This window comes from Macaca mulatta, chromosome 6, assembly GCF_049350105.2.
Source record: "Macaca mulatta isolate MMU2019108-1 chromosome 6, T2T-MMU8v2.0, whole genome shotgun sequence".
Taxonomy (NCBI): Eukaryota; Metazoa; Chordata; class Mammalia; order Primates; family Cercopithecidae; genus Macaca; species Macaca mulatta.
The window spans coordinates 79344677-79371349 of NC_133411.1; the positions used below are offsets into that span (position 1 = coordinate 79344677).

The following is a 26673-nucleotide window of genomic DNA, read 5'->3' on the forward strand; positions in this document are numbered from 1 at the left end:
TGCAGTAGTGGCGTCTCAGCTCACTGCAACCTCCAACTCCCGAGTTCAAGCAGTTCTGGTGACTCAGCCTCCCGAGTAGCTGGGATTACAGTTGTGTGCCACTTCGCCTGGCTAATCTTTGTGTTTGTAGTAGAGATGGGGTTTCACCATGTTGGCCAGGCTGGTCTTGAACTCCTGACCTCAAGTTATCTGCCCGCCTTGGCCTCCCAAAGTGCTGTGAGCCACCATGTCTGGCTTGAAACTGGATAATTTATAAAGAAAGGAATTTATTTTTTGCAGTTATGGAGGATGAGAAGGACGTCCAAGGTTGAGGGGCTACATCTAATGAGGGCCTTCTTGCTGGTGGGGAGTCTGCTGAATTCTTAGAAGGTGCAGGACCTCATATGAGGGGACTGAGTGTGTTTAGGTCTCTTTTCCACTCCTTATAAAGCTGTCAGTCCTATTCCCATGATAATCCATTGATTCATGAACCCATTAATCCATTAATAGATTATTTATGAGGGCAGAGCCCTCATGACCGAATCAGCTATTAAAGGCCCCACCTCTCAGTACCGCCACATTGGGGATTAAGTTTCATAAACATTCAAACCATAGCAGCTCCTCTAATCATAGATCAATTGTCAAATTGAAAAAAAAATCCTGTTGGCCAGATGTGGTGGCTCACACCTGTAATCCCAGCACTTTGGGAGGCCAAGGCGGGCAGATCACCTGAGGTCAGGAATTCGAGACTAACCTGACCAACAGGGCGAAACCCCTTCTCTGCTAAAAAGACAAAAATTAGCCAGGCGCGGTGGCGGGCGCTTGTAATCCCAGCTACTCGGGAGGCTAAGGCAGAAGAATCGCTTGAACTTGGGAGGCGGCGGTTGCTGTGAGCCAAGATCACACCACTGCACTGCAGCCTGGGCAACAAGAGCGAAACTCTGTCTCAAAAAAACAAAACAAAACAAAACAAAATTCCTGTATGTATTTCATATAATGGGACACAATACAGTAGTTTAAATAAATATTACTCTTGCACAGAAAAGGGGAAAGAATAGATTGAGTCTTGAAGCTAGGTGATGGATTCACGTTAAAAAAGAATGACATGTATTACCGTGAGTAAATGTAAAAGGCATAATGAACAAGAAAAAGTTTCAAAAGGATTTGTAGAATTTGATGCCTTTTACATAACCTTTAATTCTCTGTAAAGAAAAAAAAGCTATTGACTCTGCTTTCCCTCCTCCCTTCCCCCTTCATCCTTGCTCCCTCCCCTACTGTCCCCTCCCCCAATTATCCTTCCCCTTCCCTCCTGGTCTCTGAGGACCCAATCCTAGCCCGAGGTGTCTTGGCCCGCAACTTTCCGGAAGCCGTCGGTGCCGCTCCCAGCCCACGTGGGCCCCCTCAGGCTGCCCATGCCTGTCCGCCAGCTCCCGGTTCCGCTGGGCTTTCCAAAACCTCGCTGGGCTTTCCAAAACCTCGCCAGGGGTCACTTTCTGAGCCGCTTGCTCCATGCCCCTCTCTGCAGCCTCTCCTGCCACTCAGGGCTGCCGTTCCCCCTCCCGGCGACGGGGAGCTGACGGAGCTGTGCCGCGGGGGGGCCCCCCCGGGGCCGGTGGTGCCCGCAGTGCCAGGGTCATCAGGATGATGCGGACGTGGTGTCTGCTGGGGCTGCGCACTTTCGTGGCCTTCGCCAACAAGCTCTGGAGCTTCTCCACCCTTTTGTGGTGGCAGATCTGCACGGTAATTCAGCAGCAAACTGTTCGATATGATATCCTCCCCTTATCTTCTTGTCCCGGAATCGGTTAGGTGAAGAGGAATATCCTCGTGCTGGATCCGGATGAGACGCTTATTCACTCCCACCATGCTGGGGTCCTGAGGCTCACAGTGCGGCGTGGAACGCCTCCTGACTTCATCCTCAAGGTGGTAATAGACAAACATCCTGTGCGTTTTTTTGTACATTAAAGGCCCCATGTGGATTTCTTCTTGGAAGTGGTGAGCCAGCGGTGGGAGCTGGTGGTCTTTATAGCAAGCATGGAGATCTATGGCTCTGTTGTGGCAGATTAACTGGACAATTAGCAGAAGTATTCTTAAGAGGAGATACTACAGACAGCACTGCACTTTGGAGTTGGGCAGCTACATCAAGCACCTCTCTGTGGTCCACAGTGACCTCTCCAGCACTGTGATCCTGGATAACTCCCCAGCGGCTTACAGGAGCCATCCAGATAAGGCCATCACCATCATATCCTGGTTCAGTGACCCCAGTGACAACCCTTTTCAACCTGCTCCCAATGCTGGATGCCCTCAGGTTCACCGTTGATGTTCGTTCGGTGCTGAGCCGCAACCTTCACCAGTATAGGCTCTGGTGACAGCTGCTCCCCCTTCACCAGAGTTAGAGTTGGGTGGAAGGGGAGGGCAAGCCCTTGGGATGCTGTTTGATGCCCTATCCAATGTGAGGACTGCCTGGGCAGGGTTTGCCCCTCCTACGCCTCTCTGCCCTGGAAGCCCTACACTCCACTTGGAGTCTGGATGGATGCATGGGCCTGGGGCCCTGAAGCAGCCTCACTCTAACTTTGTGTTCACACTCCATGTGTAAATGGAGTTCAGGCTGGGAGACAGGTGGAGGCCTAGGAGAACTAAAACAATGTTTGTGGTGGAGAGGCAGGACTGGCCAGAGCCACAGATAGACGGTGATCCAGGAGGCTCAAAGAGAAGCCAAGTCAACTTTGTTATGATTTGATTTTTTTTTCTGAACTCTTGTACAAAATTGAAAAAAAAAATGCTCTTTATATACAAGTAAAGTATTAGGGACATGTATGGGGACAGTAAACAGTAAGCACATGATGGAAATTACCTGTGGGGAGAAAGTAAGGGGAATGGGGCTGGAGCTGACCATATTCAAAATAAAATAATTACTTTAAAAAATGTAAGTCACAGGCCGGGCGCGGTGGCTCAAGCCTGTAATCCCAGCACTTTGGGAGGCCGAGACAGGCGGATCATGAGGTCAGGAGATCGAGACCATCCTGGGTAACACAGTGAAACCCCGTCTCTACTAAAAATACAAAAACTTAGCCGGGCGAGGTGGCAGGCGCCTATAGTCCCAGCTACTCGGGAGGCTGAGGCAGGAGAATGGCGTGAACCCGGGAGGCGGAGCTTGCAATGAGCTGAGATCCGGCCACTGCACTCCAGCCTGGGTGACAGAGCGAGACTCCGTCTCAAAAGAAAAAAAAAAAAAAAAATAAAATAAAAAATAAAAATAAAAAATGTAAGTCACAGGAGCAGTTTACTCTTAGTAGATACTATAACATTCATGCCCAACAGTGAATTAGTATGGGTTTCATATTGTTAATGCAAATGTCTGTAATCTAAATTAGTTAAAACTTTCCAGAGGGTTAAAGTACTGTTCTCTTTTGTGAACCCCAGTGGGCTTACCATAGTACTTAATATGCCGTGACCACTCAAAAAATATATGGTGACTAGAGATTACACATAAATAAATGATTCTGAGTCTTTTCATATAAACCAAAACAAGTTTAATGTAATGATTTAGATGCAATTAAAGGACTTTTTTTTTTCTAGAGATGAGGTCTCATTGTGTCACCCAGGCTGGAGTGCAGTGGTGGTATGATCATAGCTTACTGCAGCCTGGAACTGCTGAGCTCAGGCGATCACCTCACTGTCTCAGCCTCTCGAATAGCTGGGATCACAGGTGTGAATCATCAGGCCCAGCTCATGATTTCTTTTTTATTAAAATATTGAGCAGGAGTGGAGCATGTAGTTGTGTCCAAGGGTCGTGAGTTGGCTAAAATTCACCCTGTGCTTCACAGGGATGGACTTTGGTGGGATGGACTACTCAGAGGAAGGGGTGCTTTTTTCTAATTGGTCTCCTCAGAGATGGCATCTCTGCTTGTGATATTAGATATTGTTAGTGGGTTCTCTGCTTTGTAATATATTTTGATCCAAGTCAGTTATTTTGGCCTATCATAAGGTTTTTATTAACATGAATGTAGATTGTTTTAAAAGTCATAGATCTTTGAATAATTTTTTTGTGACAATATAAATACTATAGCTGTTATAACATAATTTGGTTATCTCATTCACTCATTCACAGGCTTTTTTTTTTTTTTAAGATGGAGTCTCACTCTGTTACCCAGGCTTGAGTGCAGTGGCACGATCTTGGCTCACTGCAATCTCTGCCTCCTGGATTCAAGCGATTCTCCTGCCTCAGCCTCCCAAGTACCTGGGATTACAGGCATGCGTCACCATGCCCAGCTAATTTTTGTGTTTTTAGTAGAGATGGGATTTCACTGTGTTGGGCAGCCTGATCTTGAACTCCTGATCTCAGGTGATCCGCTGGCCTCAGCCTCCCAAAGTGCTGGGATCACTGGTGTGAGCCATCACACCTGGCCACAAGCCTTTATTTTTATAAAACACCACTTAGTAGGTACCTTTGTGGACTATTGACTAAGTACTTATTTTATATGTGTATACTGGCTTCATGGATTGTACTATAAAAGTCATAGGCACTTAAAGTGTTTTTAGTAGTATATTAATAAATTTATAATGCTAAGGAAATGAACAAAACTTAGATTTGTTTTATTATCATAGGTAGTATATTAAAGCCACTCTTGCTTATGAGAAGAAAGTAGCTATTACTTTTAAAGCAAATGCTGCTTTAAAAGAACAAATGCCTCTTAAGAACAAATGCTGCAACTTCCCTTTTATTTTAATTAATTAGTGAATTAATTAACTAGTGAATTAATTTTTCAAGACAGGGTCTCTCTCTGTTTTCCAGGCTGGAGTGCAGTGGCACAATCACGGCTTACTGTAACCTTGAACTCCCAGACTTGAGCAGTCCTTCCACCTCAGCTTCCAGAGTGGCTGGGACTACAGGCATGTGCCACCATGCACAGCCAAAAAAAAAAAAAAAAAAAAAAAAGGTTTGTAGGCCAGGCATGGCGGCTCATGCCTGTAATCCCAGCACTTTGGGAGGCCGAGGCAGGTAGATTACCTGATGTCAGCAGTTCAAGACCAGCCTGGCCAACATAGTGAAACCCCGTCTCTACTAAAATACAAAATTAGCCGGGTGGGTGGTGGATGCCTGTAATCCCAGCTACTTAGGAGGTTGAGGCAGGAGAATCTCTTGAACCGGGGAGGTGGTGGTTGCAGTGAGCCAAGATTGCGCCACTACACTCCAGCCTGGGCAACAAGAGTGAAACTCGGTCTCAAAAAAAAGGCTGGGGGCAGTGCCTCACGCCTGTAATCCCAGCACTTTGGGAGGCCGAAGCAGGCAGATCTCCTGAGGTCGGGACTTTGAGACCAGCCTGACCAACATAGTGAAACCCCGTCTCTGCTAAAAATACAAAATTAGTCAGGCGTGGTGGTACATGCCTGTAATCCCAGCTACTTGGGAGGCTAAGGCAGGAGAATCTCTTGAACCTGGGAGGCAGAGGTTGTGGTGAGCCGAGATCATGCCATTGGACTCCAGCCTGGGCAACAAGAGTGAAACTCCATCTCAATAATAATAATAATAAAATTGTAGACACAAGGTCTCGTGTTGCACAAGCTAGTCTCAAAATCCTACTCTCAAGCCATCCTCCTGCTTTGGCCTCCCAAAGTGGTGAGATTACAGGCATGAGCCACCACACCTGGCCCAACTTCGCTTTTAATAATGACTTTACAAAAGTTGTCACTTTTTTTTTTTTTTTTTGAGACGGAGTCTCGCTCTGTTGCCCAGGCTGGAGTGCAATGGCCGGATCTCAGCTCACTGCAAGCTCCGCCTCCCGGGTTCACGCCATTCTCCTGCCTCAGCCTCCTGAGCAGCTGGGACTACAGGCGCCCGCCACCTCGCCCGGCTAGTTTTTTTGTATTTTTTAGTAGAGGCGGGGTTTCACTGGGTTAGCCAGGATGGTCTCGGTCTCCTGACCTCGTGATCCGCCCGTCTCGGCCTCCCAAAGTGCTGGGATTACGGGCTTGAGCCACCGCGCCCGGTCAAGTTGTCACTTTTTTATGATGAGGCCATTCACTTTCTATAATTCTACCCTAAGAATTTATAGCATTACTAACTAAGCATGATATGTTATTTAGAAAGTTGTTTTGACTTAATAATTTAGTATTGTGTAGCTGTTTCTTATGAAAGATGTGTCTTGCTTTCAAAAAATATACATGTTTCTGGTGGGACATGGTGGCTCATGCCTGTAATCCCAGTGCTTTGGGAGGCCAGGGTGGAGGGATCACTTGAGGCTGAGAGTTTGAGACCAACCTGGGCAACATAGTGAGACCCCATCTCTACAAAAGGTTTTTTAAAAAATTAGTCAGTGTGAGATTGCGCCATTGCACTCCAGCCCAGGCCTACAACAGCAAGACTGGTGGTGCATACCTGTTGACCTAACTACTCAGGAGGCTGAGGCAGGAGGAGGATTGCTTGAGTCCAGGAGGTTGAGGCTGCAGTGAGCCATGATTGCACCACTGCACTCCAGCCCAGATGACAGAGTGAGATCCTGTCTCCAAAAAAAAAAAAAGAAAACAAATTGATTTATTAGTGCTTCTTTTGTCAGTTTTCTAAGATGCTTCTCTATTTCTTTTTTCTTTCTTTTTTTTTTATCCCTATCATCTTGTATTAAAGATGCTTCTTAAAGTTGATTTGTAATTTCCTTAAGATTCTGTCTCTGGCATATCAATTTTACCTTTCAAGAGTGAGAGCTAAGCTGGGCATGGTGGCTTATGCCGGTAATCCCAGCACTTTGGGAGGCCAAGGCAGGAGCCCAGGAGTTCAAAACCAGCCTGGGCAACAGTGAGATCCATCTCTACAAAAAAGAAAAAAAATTAGCCAGGCATAGTGGCATGTGCCTATGGTCCTAGGTACTTGGAAGGCTGAGGTACTTGAGCCCAGTAGTTTGAGGCTACACTCTAGCCTGGGTGACAGAGTGATACCCTGTCTCAAAAAAAAAAAAAAAGAAAGAAAGAAAAGAAAAAAAAAAAAAGCTGATTGAAAAAATATGTTAGAACTTAAAAAGAGGACCTTCTTTCTTCATACTTTCAAATAAGAAATAAAATTTTATAATTTCCTGATATCAGAGGGTATGCTTCATAAAACTTCTTTGTTTAGAATTTTGATTTAGATCCAGCTGTTAACCTTTGAGATAAAGATAATAGTTTTATAGCCAGAAGTAGTGAACAAATAAGTGCTGAATGTATAGACCAGGATTTATGAAAATATGCTGGTGTAAAAGCCTTAATAGTTTTATCCCTCTTGACTCAGTAGAGATTTGAGTAGCAAAATTAGTTAGAATTCTAGAGACTACTTGAGTATAGGAAGATGAAATTATTCAGGATCTTCCCTCCATCTCTTAAAGGCCTATAATGCTTGATGCATAGTGTTATAAAATAATTACTTTGTTTATGCTTTAGAAATACATGTCTTTTATAGGTAGTAATGTTCCTCCATGTAGTCATCCTTTATTTCCATTAGGTTATAAATTTCTTGTTAGTGAGAACCTATCATTGTATTGTCCATAACACAGCATATATATTTACTTGGAAAATAATCATAGCAAAATATTATTTGAATTCTTCCACTTCATTAATATAATAAAATTAGTTTGAGTTTCTTTTAGCTATAGGCTTTAGAATAGATGCTTACTTTTTAAAATGACTTATTCAGATATTTTTCTGATTTGCTGTTATATTATGAAGTGATACTTTGCATGCAACAGTAAATAAATGTTTAGTTCCTAGCCTATCACCGTGCTGGAAACTATTGAAGTTATTAAAGGCTAAATATACGTTATTGTTTCTGTCTTTAAGAAGCTTTGTTTTTCTTGGAGAGCCAAGGTATATTAAATAGTACAGAACAAGAAGTTAGAGAGAGGGTTGAATGGTAAGTTGAGAAGGTGTGGTATCTTATTTTGTACACAATCTATCAAAAGAAAACCTGCTAGGTGTTTGTCTCAAAAGAAATTGCTATTAAAAGAAATTTATTTTTTATAAAGTAATTTATTTTACACAGTCTTTCCCATTATATATATTTTTAATGGTATTTGTTTTTTTGTTTTTTGAGTCAGGGTCTCTGTTGTTCAGGCTGGAGTGTGGTGGTGCTATCATAGCTCACTGCAGCCTTGAACTCTTGGGCTCAAGTGATTCTGCCTCAGCTTCTTGAGTAGCTGGGACCACAGGTGTGTGCCACTGTACCTGGATAATTTATTTTATTTTATTTTATTTTTGGAGAATGGGGTCTCACTCTATTGCCCAGCAGGTTTCGAACTCCTGGGCTCAAGCTATTCTCCGCCTCTGCCTTCCTAAGAGCTCGGGTTACAGGCATGAGCCACTGCACCTGGCTTAGTTTTTAAAATTTTTTACTGTATTTTATTTTTTAGTTTTTAAAATTTTTGTGGAGACAGGGTCTTACTTTGTTGCCCAGTCTGATCTTGAACTCCTAGCCTCAAGTGATTCCTCCTGCCTTGGTCTCCCAGAGTGCTGGGATTATAGGCATGTGCCACCATGCCCGCCCAGTAAATTACTTTTAAAAGTATAGGCACAGTCATTATAATTAGGTATTTTTGGAATTTTCCAATTTTATGGGTCTCCTTTTGACTTGTAAATATCTCTATTAGGAATGATTACAACTTGTCTTTATCAACAGCTGGCATATAAATTATTAAGCAATAATTTAATGAGCAGCAGAGAAAAAGAAAAAAGTAGGTATCAGGATGAGGTATTAGGAACAAGCAAAGAAGGGGCTTTCAGTAAGGTTACATCATTTTGCTAGGCTGTGTCATTAAAAATCACTCTGAGTCCCAGTACAGTGGCTCATGCCTGTGATCCCAGCGCTTTGGGAGGCCTAGGTGGGTGGATCATTTGAGGTCAGGAGTTGGAGATCAGCTTGGCCAACATGGTGAGTGAGACCCCATCTCTACTAAAAATACAAAAATTAGCTGGGCGTGGTGGCTTGCACCTGTAATTCCAGCTACTTGGGAGACTGAGGCAGGAGAAGCGCTTGAATCCAGGAGGCGGAGGTTGCAGTGAGCCAAGATTGCACCATTGCACTCCAGCCCGGGCCACAGAATGAGACTCCATCTCAAAAAAAAAAAAAAAAAAAAAAAAAAAATCACTCTGAAGACTGTAGGTTGTTTAATTGCTCTTATACTTACTGAAAATACAGGTATTAGAAGAACAAACTTAAATTTATTTGCATAAAAAAATCCAAAAGGAAACCCGGATTAAGCATGCCATTGTAATTGTTTTTAAAATAAATTCTAGCAAACTTGGTTATCTGAGTTTCTTGCGAGGGTACTCGGTAAACTCTGTCCATTTCATTTAGCTGTTATGTATTTGAACAGGGGCAGGATATTAGAGGATTCCAGTATAGTAACTGGTATAAAATAATGTCAGCTGTGTGAAACTGGGAAAAGAGTAAAACAAAAATCTATAGGAGCAAACTGGAAAATTGTTACAGGTTTTAGTCACTTTCACTAGGGATAGACAGCTCAGTACACTCAGTAACTCGGTTATATCTTTATATAACAGCAAAATATGATGATATGTTTTCTTGATGACATTTCTTGTTAGAAACCATAATAAAAGCAGGTATTATTTATTTTTAAATTTAACTGTATGCCAGACCCTGTTCCAAGAATTTTATATAACTACATTTCATTACTATCACAACTTGGAAAAAAAAAGGTGATATTGTTCCCTTTTTAGGAATGAGAGAACTGTATAAATTTCTAAGACAAGGTCAGGTGGGTAGTACAGTGCTGAGGTTTCACTTTCCTTGGTTTCAGTTACCCACTGTCCAATACAGTAGAATATTTAGAGAGAGACCATATTCACATGATGTTATTACAGTATGTTGTTATAATTGTTATATTATTATTAATCTCTTACTGTGCCTAATTTATAAATGAAACTTTATCATAGTTATGTATGTACAGGAAAAAAATGGTATATAATATAGAGTCTGTACCATCCACGGCTTCAGACATCCACTGGGATCTTGGAATGTATTCACCATGGATAAAGGGGCAGTAGTGTAAATGGCAGAGGCAGAATTTCAATCGAATTTCTTCTGGCTCCAAAATCAGCTTTGTTTACATTTCATGGTAAAGTGGCATCCTATATTCTTTAAGAAGGCAGGAAAGTACATAACATATATACTTAATATAGTATAAACAGTTATATTTTAGAGAGAGAACAAAGTTGCTTGTTTAGGGAGTAGGACTATATGTACCTCTTAACCAAGCCCAAACCCCAGGGTAAAGCCAGTTTTCTCTTTGTAGTTTTTGTTTTTAGATTCCTGATTGTGGCTAAAGATAATTACATATTGGTACTGGTCAGCTTTAAACAAATTAAGTATTTTACAGCTTTCCTTGGACCTCAGTGGCACTTGGCAATACTTTTACTCATCTAGTCATGACCTGTTGCATCCTCCACAATTACAGCTGGAAACTTTTTTTGTTCTCCTTAAGCTCCCAACCCTACCCTACTGTTTCTCACTCATACCAGACCCATCTGTTACCTAGTCAAGAAAATGGGGATTTTTATATCTTGAAATCCTACAGCTTGTCTTTCTTTGATCTCCTTTAAACTCTTATTTAGTCCAACCACATCCTTCCATCTTCCTGTATCCAAGTTTATCAGGCCTTTGAGAATATCAAGCTTCTTGATAGCTGTGTATATGCTTCAGCCTACAAACTATACATAATCTTTTCCTTTCTCAGATGCCTGTCTTCTTATAATTTACCTTAACTTCTGTAGCTGTGTTACTTTATTCCAATTTTGTTTATGTATAGGTTATACAGTACTGCTTAATATTTTTTAAATTAAATAAGTAACTTTTATAAAACCAGAACTATATTATTGTAACAGTTTTGTTTTTTAAGTCTTGAAAAAATAGGCAAAGATTAAAAACAAGTGTCTGTATTTGCTGGAGCATAATGGAAGCTGAGAAACATCAAGGAAAACAGTCTTCACAACTTTCGAGATCGGTTTATAGTATTTAATCAGACATTGAATGAAATATATGTATGCTGTGAGGGAGGAAAATTCACAGCTGCGAAAAGAAGTGTCAAGCGGGTTCTGGTGGTTTTGTGACATTTTTGTATGTTGTCTGGAAGTTTCTCTCCGACACTGTGTTAACATATCTTAGTAACACTGTAGCGTTATCATGTAATTATGTAATCTTAGTCTGGGATTTAAAATGAGAGTATTTTAACTTTTCAAAGCATATTCCATCAAACAGAAAAGAGAATCAGTGTTTAATTCCTGACTTTTTGGCTGACTGTAACAATAACAATAAAAAAAGACTAACGAGGGCCTCACAACAGGTATCAAAGTTAGTTATATGTCATATTGAACTCTTAAAATGTATTTTAATTTATTTATATTAACTTACATTAGGAAAGGAAAAAGGTCAATGCACAGTTAAAAGTGTTGGTTTTTTTGTTTGTTTGTTTGTTGGTTTTTTTATTACAGGCAGCTGTTAAATCTAAGAAAGCTACAGATACCTATAAACTCTATGTGGAAAAATACGCATTAGCAAAAGCTGATTTTGAACAGAAAATGACAGAAACAGCTCAGGTTGGTATTTTAAGGTCTCAGATTGGAAACAGGGCATTTATATTTGTGTATATTGATTAATTTTTTCTCATATAATTTTTCAGTGTTCGAAATTTTAAAATGCACAATCTCAATGTTTTAATGATGCTGTTTTAAAAATACATGTCTTGTTTTGGAGATTGAGGACCAAGATGCAATAATTATAATGTCATAAGGAATTATACAGGTAGATCAGAGAAGCCTGTGTAAAGATAATTGGGGAAAATGAGGGCATTGGTACATAATGAAGACAGTGCTTAAGAAGCATTAATAAGAAAACTGGAAGTGACTTAGTACTGAGGCTACAGCAGTCAATAAAACAACCCCAAAAACCCCTGGTCTTAAATAATTTATGTATTATTGAGGGAAGACAGACAAAAATGTCTGCCTTCCATTAGCTTGGGATAAATTATATTTGGTGTACTGTTCTCAGAACCTTAATTAAAGGCCTCGTTTAAGGTGGCTGCCTTTTAGGACTCATACCTAACATTTCTACTCTCCACTGCCCCTGCTTCTTGTCCTTTTCCTTGTTTTGTTTTCCTGCTTAGCATTTATTGTGATCTTACATATCAATAATTTTATTCCTGTATCAGTCAGGTCAGAGTAAGTATGCTGAGGTGACACAAGGCCCCAGAAATCTCAGTGGCTTGCAATATAAAGGGTTTATTTCTTTCTCAGGCTACATGTTCATTATGGGTTGGCTGCAGCTATTTTACATCGTTTTCACTGTAGTCCTGAGGCTGGTGGATGAATCCCTTTTTGCAATGTTCTTAGTTATGTCTGAGGGGCCAGAAACATAGTGAAGCACATGGGCTCTTTTACCTATATTTTTTATCTGTTTTTCTCCACTAAAATTTAAGTTTATGAGAGCAAGGATGGATTTGTTTTGTTTACTGCTATATCCTCAGCATTTAAAATAGTTCCCAGATCGTGGTAGGCACTTAGTTAGTATGAAAGAAGGACTTTGTGAATCTGAATTTTTGGACTGTAGGTCTTCATTATGTCTTCCCATTTGAGGTAGTGAACAACTCATATCTTAGAAAGCAATGTCTTGCATACTTGTGTGCATGTATGTGCATATCCGTCTTTACCCACAATGGCATAGGCTCTGTTAGATGCTGGTGTGTATACAGTACATCTGTAAATAAGACAAATATCTCCGTGCTTGAGATGGCGTTTACAGTATAGAGGAGGGAGGCAGACATTAAATACATGCTTAAATATAAAGTTATAAATTATTGCAAGTATTGCAAAGGAAAACAATAGGCTTCCATGAGATAGAATAATAGGAGTGACTTAATTTGGATTAGGGAGTCAGGAAAGGCCTTTTAAGATAAGTGACGTTTAAAACTGGGACTTGAAGAATGAGTAAGAATGAAGCAATAGGGCAAGAGTGTTACAGGCTTTGGGGATCACGAGTATGAAGGCCCAGAGGGTATAAAAGAACTGTTACATTCTGGAAAGTAAAAAATGCTTACTAAACCTGAGTAAGGGAAAATGATAGTGAGAAATGAGGTTGAATTGATACGCAAGGACCAGGTTTTATTAGGTTGGTGCAAAAGTAATTGCAGTTTTTGCCATTACTTTTAATGGCAAAAGAATTTAGGTTTTCTTCTAAGAGCAGCTAGAAGCCGCCTAAGGGTTTTAGGCAGGGATGTGACATGATCTGATCTACATTTAAAGATAATTCTGGCAGTTTAGTGAAGAATTGATTAGAGTATGGCTAAAGGAGAATCAAGAGTCCGGTTTGGAAGTCAGTATAGTAGTCAGGTGAGAAGGATGCAGGCCAACATAGTGGTCTTGGAGAAGGAGAGAAGTGAATGCATTGGAGATGGCAGGGATGGGATGGGTTGAGGAATTCTGCAGATCAGGATCCCTTCCAGGTTTTAGCTTGTTAAATCTATGTGGAAAGAGATGAATAGGGAAGATTAGATGAAGAACTGTTAGGTTGATGGAAGGAAGGGATCAGATGTTCAATTTTGAACATGTTAATTTTAAGACACCTATGAGATACGTAATTGGTGACATCAGGAGGGCAGTTTTGGGGGAGCCAAGTAATCTGGACTGGACATAATGTCCACAGTTCCTTATCCACAATTCTGAATCTGAAGAGCTCTGAGTTATGCTATGTATATTTTCCTTTAGAAATATTAATGTGTTTGATAAACAGATGCCCCTACAGATCTTGCTGGTAGTATTATGAATGAAGTATATGGCATTCTAAACAATACTGTTTATCTTTATTTAAAAAATAAGGGAAGAAAAGGAATTCCAAAACTCACCAGGTCCCAAAAGTTTTGAATAAGGATATGAGACCATATAAAATAGGGTGTTCTTAGTACACAAAGCCATGATGACATCACTTTTAGTTAGAGTGTGGGGAAGAAAGGGCCTCAGGGCCAAGCTCTGAGAGACTCATTATTGAGATTTTAATAGAGGAAGCCAAAGAAGAAAGAAGAAAACTGGAAGTGTAATGTCATGGTAGCTGGACAAAGAAGCTTCAAGAAGGAAAGGTTTAGGTAGTTGTCTTAAATAAGTCTTCAAGTCTAGTGAGATAGAAAGTTTCAATTTCTGTAGCAGCTGAGGTCATTGCAGACTTCAGCAAGTGCTGTTTTGTCTTTTAAATCATTAGGAGCATTTATAAGGCAGTTATTGTTGATATGTTAATTTCACATTAAATGATTAGTCTCTATCAGCTAAATATTTGCTGTTTTGTTAATTTTTAAAATTGGAATAAATAGGATTTGCTATAGTCATAGATTTTTGTTTGTTGATGTTACTTTATAAAAAAGAATGTTCGGCACATTTTTCCATTTCCTTTTTATGTTCTGCTTCCCCATTACATTGTTTTTCAAAATGGCATTTTAATTGTTCATCCTGCCTTTCTGTTTTTTTGTTTGTTTTTTATTGTTTTTTGAGACAGGGTCTCACTCTGTCAACCAGGCTTGAGTTCAATGGCACGATCTTGGCTTACTGCAACCCTTCTGCCTCCCAGGCTAGTGACCCTCCCACCTCAGCCTCCTGAGTAGCTGGGACTGCAGGTGTGCACCATCATGTCCGGCTAATTTTTGTATTTTTAGTAGAGATAGGGTTTCACCTGTTGCCCAGGGTGGTCTCGAACTCTTGGGCTCAAGCGATCTGCCCAGCTCGGCCTCCCAAAATGCTGGCTGGGATTACAGGCACTATGCCAGCCCATTCTGCCCTTTTAAAGATGGGAACATTAACTTATTCGAGCAAATGTGTGACCATGCTGCTTTTAAATAAAGATGATGGCATACCTTACTAATGTGTATATATTTGTTCTTTCTCAAGATCTTAGAGATCTCTGTTTCTGTCTCTCCCTCTCTGTCATAGTCGTACAGCTGCAGAATAGGTTAATTATTGTTTCTTCATAGAGAATAGACTTTAATTTGGGTTATTTTAGAAGGTGAAAGTAATCCTTTTACTTCTCCACTTAACTGTTTTTCCAGGCCACCTGGGTTGACCAGTCTCAGTGGGAAAGAAAGAACCAGACAGTGTAGTGAGAATCAAATTTGGGTGGTAGGACCTGTATTTACTAATGGGAGAAGATAATTGAGTCTCTAGGGTGAAAGAGGTTAGAATTTAGAGTATTTGTGATTTAAGTTTTCAAAATTTAGGTTTAGAATAAAAATGATTGAAATTGTGACTTTTTATGCTCATGTTTTTACCACTATTAATTAATGAGACACTTGAAACAGAATATGGAGATTTTGTTTACTTTAAAGCAGTGAGATGGCTAGTTTATGGAAACTTTGAGATTTGTTAATCAGTACTCACAGATGAAAGATTATTAGGATTAGAGTACTTTTATATATCTTTAGTGGCTGACAAGATAGTATAGTCATGTGTCGCTTAACAATGGGGATACACTTTAAAAAATGTCATTAGGCAATTTTGTCATTGTGTGAACATCATAGAATGTACTTATGCATGACCAGGCGTGGTGGCTCATGCCTGTAATCCCAGCACTTCTGGAGACTGAGGCGGGCATATCACCTGAGGTCAGGAGTTCAAGACTAGACTTCCTAATACGTTGAAACCCTGTCTCTACTAAAAATACAAAAATTAGCCAGGCACGGTGGTGCACGCCTATAATCTCAGTTACTTGGGAGGCTGAGGTGGCAGAATTGCTTGAAATGGGGAGCAGAGGTTATGGTGAGCCGAGATTGTGCCACTGCACTCCAGCCTGGGCAACAGAGTGAGACTCTGTCTCACAAAAAAAAAAAAAAAAAGAGAGAGAGAATGTACTTACTTACACAACCTAGATGGTATAGACTACTACAGACCTGGCTGTATGCTGTAGTCTGTTGCTTCTAAGCTACAAACCTATACAGCATGTTACTGTACTGAATACTGTAGGCAGTTATAACAAGATGGTATTTGTGTATTTAAACATAGAAAAGATACAGTAAAAATACACTATAAAAGATTTAAAATGCTGCACCTGAGTAGACACTTACATTGAATGGAGATTACAGGACTGGAAGTTGCTCTGGTTGAGTTAGTGAGTGAGTAGTGAGTAAATGTGAAGGCCTAGGACATTACTGTACACTGCTGTAGATTTTAGAAGTACTGTAGATTTAGGTTATGTTAAATTTTATTAAAAATAGTTTTCTTCCTTCTGTAATAAATTAACCTTAGCTCACTGTAAGTTAGAAACAAAAAAATTTTTAAACATTTTGACTCTTTGATGATGACGTCTTAAAGTAGAAACACATTGTACACTTGTACAATAATATTTTCTTTATATCCTTACTCGATCAGCTTTTTTTCTGTTTAAAATTTTTTTTTAACTTTAAAAATCTTTTTCCTAAAAACTAAGACACAAACATGTATAGTAAACATGGGCCTACATAGGCTTAGTATCATTAGGATTGCTCTTTTGTCTCTACATCTTATCCTACCGGAAGGTCTTCAGGGTCAGTAGCATGCATAGAATTGTCATCTCCGGCTGGACTTGGTGGCTCACACTTGTAATCCCAGCACTTTGGGAGGGCGAGGTGGGCGGATCACTTGAGGTCAGGAGTTCGAGACCAGCCTGGCCAACATGGTGAAACCTCATCTTTAATAAAAATACAAAAATTAGCTCGGTGTGGTGGTGTGCGCCTGTAATCCTAGCTACGTGGGAGGCTCAGGCATGAGAATCACTTGAACCCGAGAGGTAGTGGTTGCAGTGAGCTGAGATTGTGCCACTGCACTCCAGCCTGGGCGACAGAGTGAGACTCCATCTCAGGGAAAAAAAAAAAAGTATCACCTATGATAACAAAGCCTTCTAGAATAACTCCTGAAGGACCTGCTGGAGGCTGTATTACAGTTATTGTTTTTTCCAATAAGTAGAAAGATTACACTCTAATAATAAAAAGTGTAGTTTAGTAAATACATTTACCAGTAGCATCATTTATTATCAAGTATTATGTACTGTCTATTAAGTGCTATGCAGTACTTTTATGTGACAGGCAGCACAGTAGGTTTGTTTATACCAGCATCACCACAAATGTGAGTAATACGCTGTACTACGTTATGGCAGCTATGATATCACTAGGCAATAGAAAGTTTTCCTATCTGTTATAATCTTTTGGTACCACTGTCATATGTGGCATTAGTTGTTGACAGAAATGTCATGTGGCTCATGACTATACTTTCAAAAATTAATATAACAGGCTGGTTTGGTGTCTTAGGCCTGTAATCATCAATTTGGTGGCTTATGCTTTGGGAGGCCGAGGCAGGCAGATCATGAAGTCAAGAGATTGAGACCATACTGGCCAACATGGTGAATCCCTGTCTACTAAAAATACAAAAATTAGTTGGACATGGTGGCAAGTACCTGTAATCCCAGCTTCTTGGGAGGCTGAGGCAGGAGAATCACTTGAACCCAGGAGGCAGAGGTTGCAGTGAGCCGAGATCACGCCACTGCACTCCAGCCTGGTGACAGAGCAAGACTCCATCTCAAAAAAAAAAAAAAAAAATTAATGTAACAGTACCTGTGAACACAGTGAATTTGAAGTTGCAGGGGGTAAAGTGCCTATCTAATTTGTTCAAGAAAGTTCGTTTGTGTATACTCAAGCACTTGAGACTGTATCCATTTCCCATTGCTGAATTACTCTGAGTTTAGTAGTCACTAATTTTGAGGAATTGTGATAGTTAGCAGTGTGCCCCTACCCCCAAAACCCCACAGTTTCAAAATTGCATCTGAATCATGCCTTGAGTTTCTCTGGATTCATATTTTAAGATATTTGTAAATAAATAATGATCTGCCTTGTTGAGTGTAGCTTTTTCAAAAGGGAATAAAGACGGTTTCCTCGGAATTAAGGGTCATTCAAATGAAATTAATGGCTACCTGTCTATGAGAAAATATCTTGTTCATTAAATTGCTGAAATTTAAGCTAAGGGCTGTCCTTCTACTAAATGTTCCTCAGTTCTTGAGAGTAATTCAGGATCTTGAAATACTGGTACTGTATTCTCATTGACTTGGTCAAAATTAGTCAATGACAAGCATTCCATTTTAACTCTGCCGTTCCTCATAAATCACATTGATTTAAGTTTTTGGGCTGTTGCAATACTGCCAAAACTGTAATTTCACCATTCTGGATTTTTTTTTAGAGGTTCTTACCATTTACATATTAGATATCATTTGGTTTGGGGATTTCTGGTCACCAAAGTGACTAAAGAAATTTAGATATTAAATATAGGGTCAGGGAATTTAATTTGATAAACTAGCCAGAGAAAAATAATAAGGCTTAGGTCCATTCCTTATAACTGATTTAATTTGGCAAAAAATGGATTACCAGGTTTGTACAATAGAAATGAGAAATGTATTTTGTTTGAAAATAGATAGCTCAGCATTTCCCAAAGCCTGTTTTGAGGACTATTAATTGTTCTGTGAGATATTAATAGATGTTCAGGGAAGAAGAAAAACAAAAGTGTTGTGAGGTCAAAGAAATTTGGAAAATGCTGGGTTAAGCAAAGTGAAACGTGTCATTATTTCAGTATTTCTCAGAACTGCTTTTTTTTCCCCAAGATGGAGTCTCACTTTGTCGCCCAGGCTAGAATGCAGTGGCGGGATCTCGGCTCACTGCAACCTTTACCTTCCAGGTTTAAAGAGTTCTCCTGGGTTCAAGCTATTCTCTGCCTGAGGCTCCCTAGTATCTGGGATTACAGGCACGCGCCACCATGCCTGGCTAATTTTTGTATTTTTAGTAGAGATGGGGTTTCACCATGTTGGCCAGGTTGGTCTTGAACTCCTCATCTCATGATTGACCGGTCTCGGCCTCCTAGAGTGCTGGGATTACAGGTGTGAGCTACCGTGCCTGGCCTCTAGGAGCTTTTGATATATTTTGATATATTTATATATGAAGGCAAGGCAAGGCAAGGTAAGCAGCGGTTTTCTCTCTGGGGATATCAGAGTAACTTGGAAATGTTTTCCAAACAACATTCTCACCTCTTTCAGCCCCCATTCCCCAGGCAGTACTGGAGGATCTATTTGTTTTGAAGTTTGAAAACGTTCTCCAGGTGATCTAACTCATCCTCACCTTCGATTGAGAACTGCTGAAATAAAGTATATAGGCTTTCCCAGTTTTCTTTGATCACAGTCATCTCTTTTGGGGATTGTATATTATTATTTCTTTTTTTTTTTTTTGAGATGGAGTCTCACTCTGTTGCCCAGACTGGAGTGCAATGGCACGATCTTGGCTCACTGCAACCTCCGCCTCCCGGGTTCAAGTGATTCTCCTGCCTCAGCCTCCCAAGTAGCTGGGATTCCAAGTGCATGCCACCATGCCTGGCTAATTTTTTGTATTTTCAGTAGAGATGGGGATTCACCATGTTGGTCAGGCTGGTCTCAAACTCCTGACCTTGTGATCTGCCTGCCTTGGCCTCCCAAAGTGCTGGGATTATAGGTGTGAGCCACTGTGCCGGGTGTATATTATTATTTCAAGGATTAGAAAGACATTTTGAAAATCTATGGGCTAGATTATAAAGTCTTTGAAAGTAAACTGTAGTTTTTGCTTTGCCAACTAATTGTTTCTCAGTTTTTAAAACTGTTTGTTTTTTTTTTTTGTAACACTATTCTCTTCTGGGTCTCCTAATATTCTGATCACAATTATAGATTTTAATGTGTGATAGCTCCAAATTCGGCTGTGTGTGGTGGCTCACGCCTGTAATCCCAGCACTTTGGGAGGCCGAGGCAGGTGGATCACGAGGTCAGGAGATCGAGACTATCCTGGCTAACACGGTGAAACCCCGTCTCTACTAAAAATACATAAAATTAGCCAGGTATGGTGGCGGGCACCTGTAGTCCCAGGTATTCGGGAGGCTGAGGCAGGAGAATGGTGTGAACCCGGGAGGCGGAGCTTGCAGTGAGCCGAGATGGTGCCACTGCACTCCAGTCTGGGCAACAGCGAGATTCTGTCTTTAAAAAAAAAAAAAAAAAAAAAACTAGAAAAGTTTGTATTTACCTAAAACATGACATAACAAAAAGTTAACTTTTTGCAGTGCCATATTTCAGTTTACCTGCTAGACCTGTTTGTCTTGAGGCTTTGTTAAACATTGTGTAACAATGGTAACTTGGAAAATTTGATTATATTGAGATGATTTCCTTTTTTTGGAGACAGAGTCTTGCTCTGTCATCCAGGCTCCAGTGCAGTGGCGTGATCTCGGCTCACTGGAACCTCTGCCTCTCAGGTTCAAACGATTCTCCTGCCTCAGCCTCCCAAATTGCTGGGATTACAGGCATCTACCACCATGCCTGGCTAATTTTTGCATTTTTAGTAGAGACAGGGTTTCACCATGTTGGCCAGGCTGGTCTCCAACTCCTGACCTCAAGTGATCCACCTGCCTCGGCCTCCCAAAGTGCTGGGAGAGATGATTTCTAAAAGCTCTTTTGATTCCAGAATACATATGTGTGTACTTGTATATGTTATAAATCTATAACTTTGTATATGTTACCCAGAAATTTCAAGATATTGAAGAAACTCATCTCATTCACATAAAGGAAATTATAGGATCCTTGTCAAATGCTATAAAGGAAATTCATTTGCAGATAGGCCAGGTAAGTTTTTTTACTTTATGTTGAACTATTCATGAAAAATTTGTTTATTTATAGCTCTTAAAAAATATTTTCTCACTCTGTTCAAAGTTCATAAGTATGTTACTGAATTTTTCCAGATAAAGAATATGTAAAGATAATATATTTACATGTGTTAAATATAAAATAAACCGGATATTTTATCATTTGGCCACCAAGGATGATAATTCAAATTAATTTTTTAAATTAACTACTTTCAGTTTTCTTTATATTGAATTTCTAAAGCTATCAACTTTTGAATTTTCTTTTTTCAAGCTTTACTATTTTTAAATTTAAAGCAGCAACTTTATATTAAACTATAGAACTTTTACTTAGAAGTGTTCCACAAATATAAAAGGTTTAGTGATGACAATTTGGGGTACATTGAAATATAGTAGAGAAAGATGAAGTCTGTTATTCTTCAAACTAGCTAGGCATGGTGGCTCACACCAGTAATCTCAGCAGTTTGGGAGGACGAGGCAGGAAGATCACTTGAGCCCAGAAGTTCAAGACCAGCCTGGGCAACATAGCGAGACCTCATCTCTACAAAAAATTTAAAAAATGCTTAAAAATTTTTAAATGTTAAAAAAGTTTTGTGTGTGATAGTGTGTGCCTATAGTCCCAGCTACTTGGGAGGCTGAGGTGGGAGGATCACTTGAGCCCAGGAGTTTGAGGCTGCCTTGACCCCATGACACTCAGCCATCTGGGTGACAGAGTCGGACTGTGTGTGTGTGTTTTTTTAATCCAAAAATATTTTTATTGTCTATATAAGTCTTATAAGAATGATGTCAGCTGGGCGCGGTGGCTCAAGCCTGTAATCTCAGCACTTGGGAGGCTGAGACGGGCGGATCACGAGGTCAGGAGATCGAGACCATCCTGGCTAACGCGTTGAAACTCCGTCTCTACTAAAAAATACAAAAATAGCTGGGCGAGGTGGCGGGCGCCTGTAGTCCCAACTACTCGGGAGGCTGAGGCAGGAGAATGGCGTAAACCCGGGAAGCGGAGCTTGTAGTGAGCTGAGATCCGGCCACTGCACTCCAGCCTGGGCGACAGAGCGAGACTCCGTCTCAAAAAAAAAAAAAAAAAAAAAGAATGATGTTTAGAAAGCTCGAAGATGGGAACAGAAAGCTGCTTTGACTTCTAGGGGCGTGAGGCTGTGTGTTAAGGGGTTAATGTAAGTGATGGCTGGTCCCCACAGATCTAGTAACGCTGGAATATAGGTAAATTAAGGTTCTCAAGGGCCTTGGGTCAAAAATACATATTTTGATGTAATTAATTTTAATTGTCTTGTGTAAGTTTTATCTGAAATACGTTAAGAATGTGGAAAAAGAAAAAGTTATCTTTATTTCATTTTAATAGGTCCATGAAGAATTTATAAATAACATGGCTAATACTACAGTTGAATGTTTGATACAAAAATTTGCTGAGTCAAAAGGCACTGGGAAGGAAAGACCTGGTAAGATGATAAACTCTGCAAGTAAACATTTTAAAATTTCCCATATAGTAACTAACATATTTGCCTTGAAATTCATGTGGGTAAGGGGTAATTTTAGCTTTGTATCACATGTCTGAAGTTAAAAATATTTCCAAACTGTGAAATGGAGCCAACCCAAAAAATGGAGCATACCTAAAAATCTGTATAAAATCTCAGATATTATTATTTTTATGTCTGACGATACATTAAGATTTTTGTTTTGGCTTTTAGTGGTTAATACAGTTATTTAGTATTACTTAAAGTGGTCATAACATTTTCCTAAATCTGTCACAGTTTTAGATTTTTCAAAATAAAGTGACCTACAGAAGGCTATTTTAATAAAAGAAAGCTTGGGCAAGAATATTGAATGCTCAGAACATTGAGACCAACGTAGAACCTTTCTTAAAATTTAGTAACTTCTTTCTTTTCTCATTTATATATGCATTTAACAAATATATTTATTGATTTCTAACAATATACCAGACCCCATTCTAGAAATTTAGGGATATACCAGTGAACAAATGGATATAGGAATCCTGGCTCCTATTTTAATGAAAAAATGATTACAGAAGTTCAAATTCTACTTTTAATTGGCATGTTATGATGTATCAGATGTAATAAGTAGCCCATTCTCTTCCCTGCTCAGCATACTTACAGTCTTCCAGATTTGTTGAATCTGTTTATTAGTTACTATATCATGTTCTTGCAGGATACATGTTTCACTCGATAGGTAAAAATAATTCAGTGCATTAAAGAAGTTAAAATATGATATGGCATTCTGGAAAATGGGTAAGTGATCTGTGAAGTTTGGGAGCCATATTTCCTCAGTACAGTTCATAGACCTAAGGCTTGAAACCTAAATCATCTTTTATTTCTTCTTCACAAATTTCATTAAATTTTAAATCTTACTGATTCAGTTGTATTAGTATTTTTCCCTTCAGACTTTCTTTTCATGTTTTTTCTAGCTGCCTGATTAATTTGCAGATTTCATACTGGTACAGCAGACGTTTCTTCTCCAATCTATTTTACATGTTATAGCACACTCATCTTTTGCCTATACAGTTATGAACTTATAATTGTACCACTTACAAACCTTTAAATTTTCACTATTGACAGAATGAAAGTGGGATTCTGGACTTGGTTTCAGATCCTTTAAGGATCTCGAGCTGACCAGACTTTAGTCTTAACTCTTTCTTTTTTTTTTTTTTTGTTTCAACCACAAGTATTTGTTGATAATCTTTTAATGGAACAATAAGGCACAATTGTGGATTAAAACAGTTTGCTATACAGACAAGAGGGGAAAAGCTATAACCTTAGGAACTTCAAATACGCAAGTCAAGGAGCCTCTGAAGTACCTAATAGATCAGTATCAGACATTCTTCCATTTTCACTTGATCACAAAGTCTGACTGATACTTCATGAAGAATTAACCCAGCTACTTCCCTGTTCTCCACCCTTTTCCATCACTTTGCAGTCGTATTTTTTAGCAGTCCCCTTCCTAAAGAATTATGTACACATCTTCAATAGTTTTCCAAAGCAAGGAAACAAGCAAGCAAGCAAGCAAGCAAGCAATGAATCAGAGAAAGTCAGCCAAGGGCAGATGTTTGGATAAACAGACTCATAGAGACATGCATTAGGATGGCAATAGCTTGATTCACTGAAGTCTAAACTAAGCTGACTTAGGCAGAAAATTTGCTGTGGCTTGCTCAAAGACCTGTAATGCCACCTTAGGTTGTGCTACTTGTGCCAGACCTCATTTTTAAGGGATTAGCAGTGGTCTATACAAGGAGCTAGGAAGCTAATGTAACCAGGCAGCTAATGATACAATAGTCAATGCTTTGGACATGTATTAGGAACTGACTATGGCTTCCATCATTAACATTTGCCAAGTGTATAATTCATAAAGAATTTTGTGGCTGAGCATGGTGGCTCATGCCTGTAATCCCAGCGCTTTGGGACGCTGAGGCAGGAGGATCACCTGACATCAGGAGTTCAAGACAAACCTCACCAACATGGTGAAACCCCCTCTCTACTAAAAATAAAAAATTAGCCAGGTGTGGTGGTGCACGTCTGTAATCCCAGCTACTTGGGAAGCTGAGGCGGGAGAATTGCTTGAACCAGGAGGCGGAGGTTGCAGTGAGCCGAGATTGCGCCACTGCACTCCAGCCTGGGTGACAGAGTGAGACTCCGTCTCAAAAAAAAAAAAAAAAAAAAAAAAAAAAAAAAAGATTTTTGTGCAAAACTTCAAGACACTGAGGAAACAATCTTTAAATATTTTGGACTGGGATAAATTAACACTAATCTTTCTACTTGGAAATGTGAAGTGAAAAACATTCCAGTGCACGTAACACTAAGGCATAAACCATGCTGTAAAGGTGTGAATGCGTGAGGCTTTATAGGGTGCCCAGCCTCCTTGATAAAGAGCCATGGAAAAGTCCCCAGGCATATTGTCAGAGCAGCCATTCTGGTAACAGTGTCCCCCAACTAAGCAAACCTGTAGGCATATTGCTATTTTTTGAACAGTCAACACTGCACTAACAAGAGGAGCCATGTAGGTACAAAGTTGAGAATCAGAGGCCAGAGGTAGAGTGATGTGGGCAAGCAACCTAGAAAACTTGACTCCACACCTCTCACCAGGGCCACCTTTCAAGATGGGTTTCTCCACCCAGCAGCCCTTTGGTGACAGAGTAGGATGCGGAGGATGGTCTCATACTTCTCAGAGAAGTGTTGGTTATCAAAAAGCTCCTGGAGAGGCAACATCCCAGAGGCCCATTTAATAATGAAGGTAAATAAAAACTGCCAGACCCCTGAACTATCCTGCCAAATCAGAAATAAGGGCATAGCTGTGCCAAGTAGAACAGAGGAGATTTTGGTGCTTCATGAAAAGCAGAAAGACTGCCAGACTAAGCGAACAGTATGTTGCATGACACAGAAGTACGAAGCAAAGGACATATGAAAAGGATGAAGAAGCATGGTGGCAGACTTGCTGGAGGGAAGACAGTAGGGCTACAGTCTACATCTGGTGAAAGAGCTTTGCTGGCTTGTTCTTGGCATGATTCCCTCTCTCACTTTCTCAGACTGTATGGATATGTGGCATTCAGCAACAGAATGGGGAAGAAGATACTTATAAATGAAGAACTAGTGAATGCATACTGAACAGAAATAGACTGGGTGTACCATTCTGTAATGCCCTGTTTATGCACCAAAGGCAGGTTTGTGTTGTCAGAACATATTTGGGGTTGTCATGCAACAGCAGTAGTACTTTGGGAGAAGGGGAATGATAGGGTGGAGGTGGGGTTGGTGGAAGGAGGACTTTTCAGGTTCCAGTTCTTAAATACCAGACCGCAAGGAACAGTTTGGTCTCCGTTCTTTAGTGAAGAAATCAGATGCTCATTTTCTGTTCTACATCCACCTTCTCCAAAACCTTAACAAATTCTGTGAAAGATATGGCACTGTCTCCATCCTGATCAGCCTCCGGAATGGTCCTGTCTGCGATGCTGCCCAGCTGCTCATCTGAGATATTTACTCCAGCCATCAAGCATAGCACCTGTATCAGCTCATCACGGGAGAGCTTATCATCTTTATCGAACTCATATAGTCAAAAAGCAAAGTGCAGTTTGTTGCTTCGGCTGTTGAGTGGTTCGGGTCCATTCACATCTTTGCTCTTTTCGTTATCCTCAATGAGGAGGAGATGAGCCAAAGTTTGCGTGAATCCACGGAAGTTTACCTGGTCCTCTCCCTCTGGAAAGAAGGCATTGATGATTTGGTCCCCCAGTGGGTCGATGACAAGTTCTGGAATCCTCAGGAAATCTTCCTGGCTGAGAGTGCCAGTCTCTTCTTTGTCCAGGCTGGTGAACCGGCTATAGAGCAAGTGATTTGACTGTGGGAAAAGCTGATCTCCTTCTTGATCTCCTCGAGCTCTTTGTCCCACGGTAACATGGAGGGCTGAGAACCCATCACCGTTGGGGAGCTCCTACGGGTGCAGCGGTGCTGGAAGTGATGGTGACAGGAAGGAAGGAGGGAGGGGGACAAAGGATAGGGGTCAAGAAGGGAGAGGGCAGTCTTAACTTTCTTTTGCTCCTATTCAAGTATCTTCACTGAGGCCAACCTGAACTACTTGCTGTTTCCCGTACGTGCCTCCTTTTTTCCTTTAGTACTTTAGTTGTCCTTAATCCTTACCTAGAAAATGCTGTATTCCACTACTTTCCTATACCACATCTTTACATTTATGTGTTGAATGAATGAACTCTTTAAAGAGCCCGGTTATTATCTTTAACTTCTCCATCAAAAGTGCCAGAGAACGTATATATTTCTTTCTTGCCTTGTTGCTGTCTACCATTAAATCTTAATAGTTTGTACTTGTGAAAAAGTTCTGTATTTGATTCATCTATTTTCTCTATTTATAAGTGGTATATTTTTGTTAAATGAATGAACAAATGGGCATTTAATTAGGGTGTTAAGAAGGTTGGAATGGAGTGGCTATTAGAAAATTTTTTAAGTGAATGCTAAATAATAATGGTTAATGTTTAGTGAGCTCTTACTCTGT

The 26673-nt window shown here is 40.1% G+C and overlaps 1 protein-coding gene and 2 pseudogenes across 3 annotated transcripts in view; 2 read left to right on the forward strand and 1 right to left on the reverse strand.

The window, feature by feature from the left end:
• FCHO2 (FCH and mu domain containing endocytic adaptor 2) overlaps window positions 1–26673 on the forward strand; it is a 137151-nt gene that overhangs the window by 35751 nt on the left and 74727 nt on the right. The window contains 3 exon segments of one of the 2 annotated variants that reach the window (NM_001257784.1): window positions 11449–11553; window positions 20540–20638; window positions 22013–22109. In NM_001257784.1, the coding sequence (NP_001244713.1) occupies window positions 11449–11553; window positions 20540–20638; window positions 22013–22109 (301 nt within the window). 2 annotated transcript variants of the gene reach the window in all.
• Window positions 1359–2885, forward strand: LOC106998805 (CTD nuclear envelope phosphatase 1 pseudogene; annotated as a pseudogene). Its single transcript, XR_013418378.1, has one exon. The product of XR_013418378.1 is annotated as a CTD nuclear envelope phosphatase 1 pseudogene (transcript).
• On the reverse strand, window positions 25498–26189 carry LOC106998806 (calcineurin B homologous protein 1 pseudogene; annotated as a pseudogene).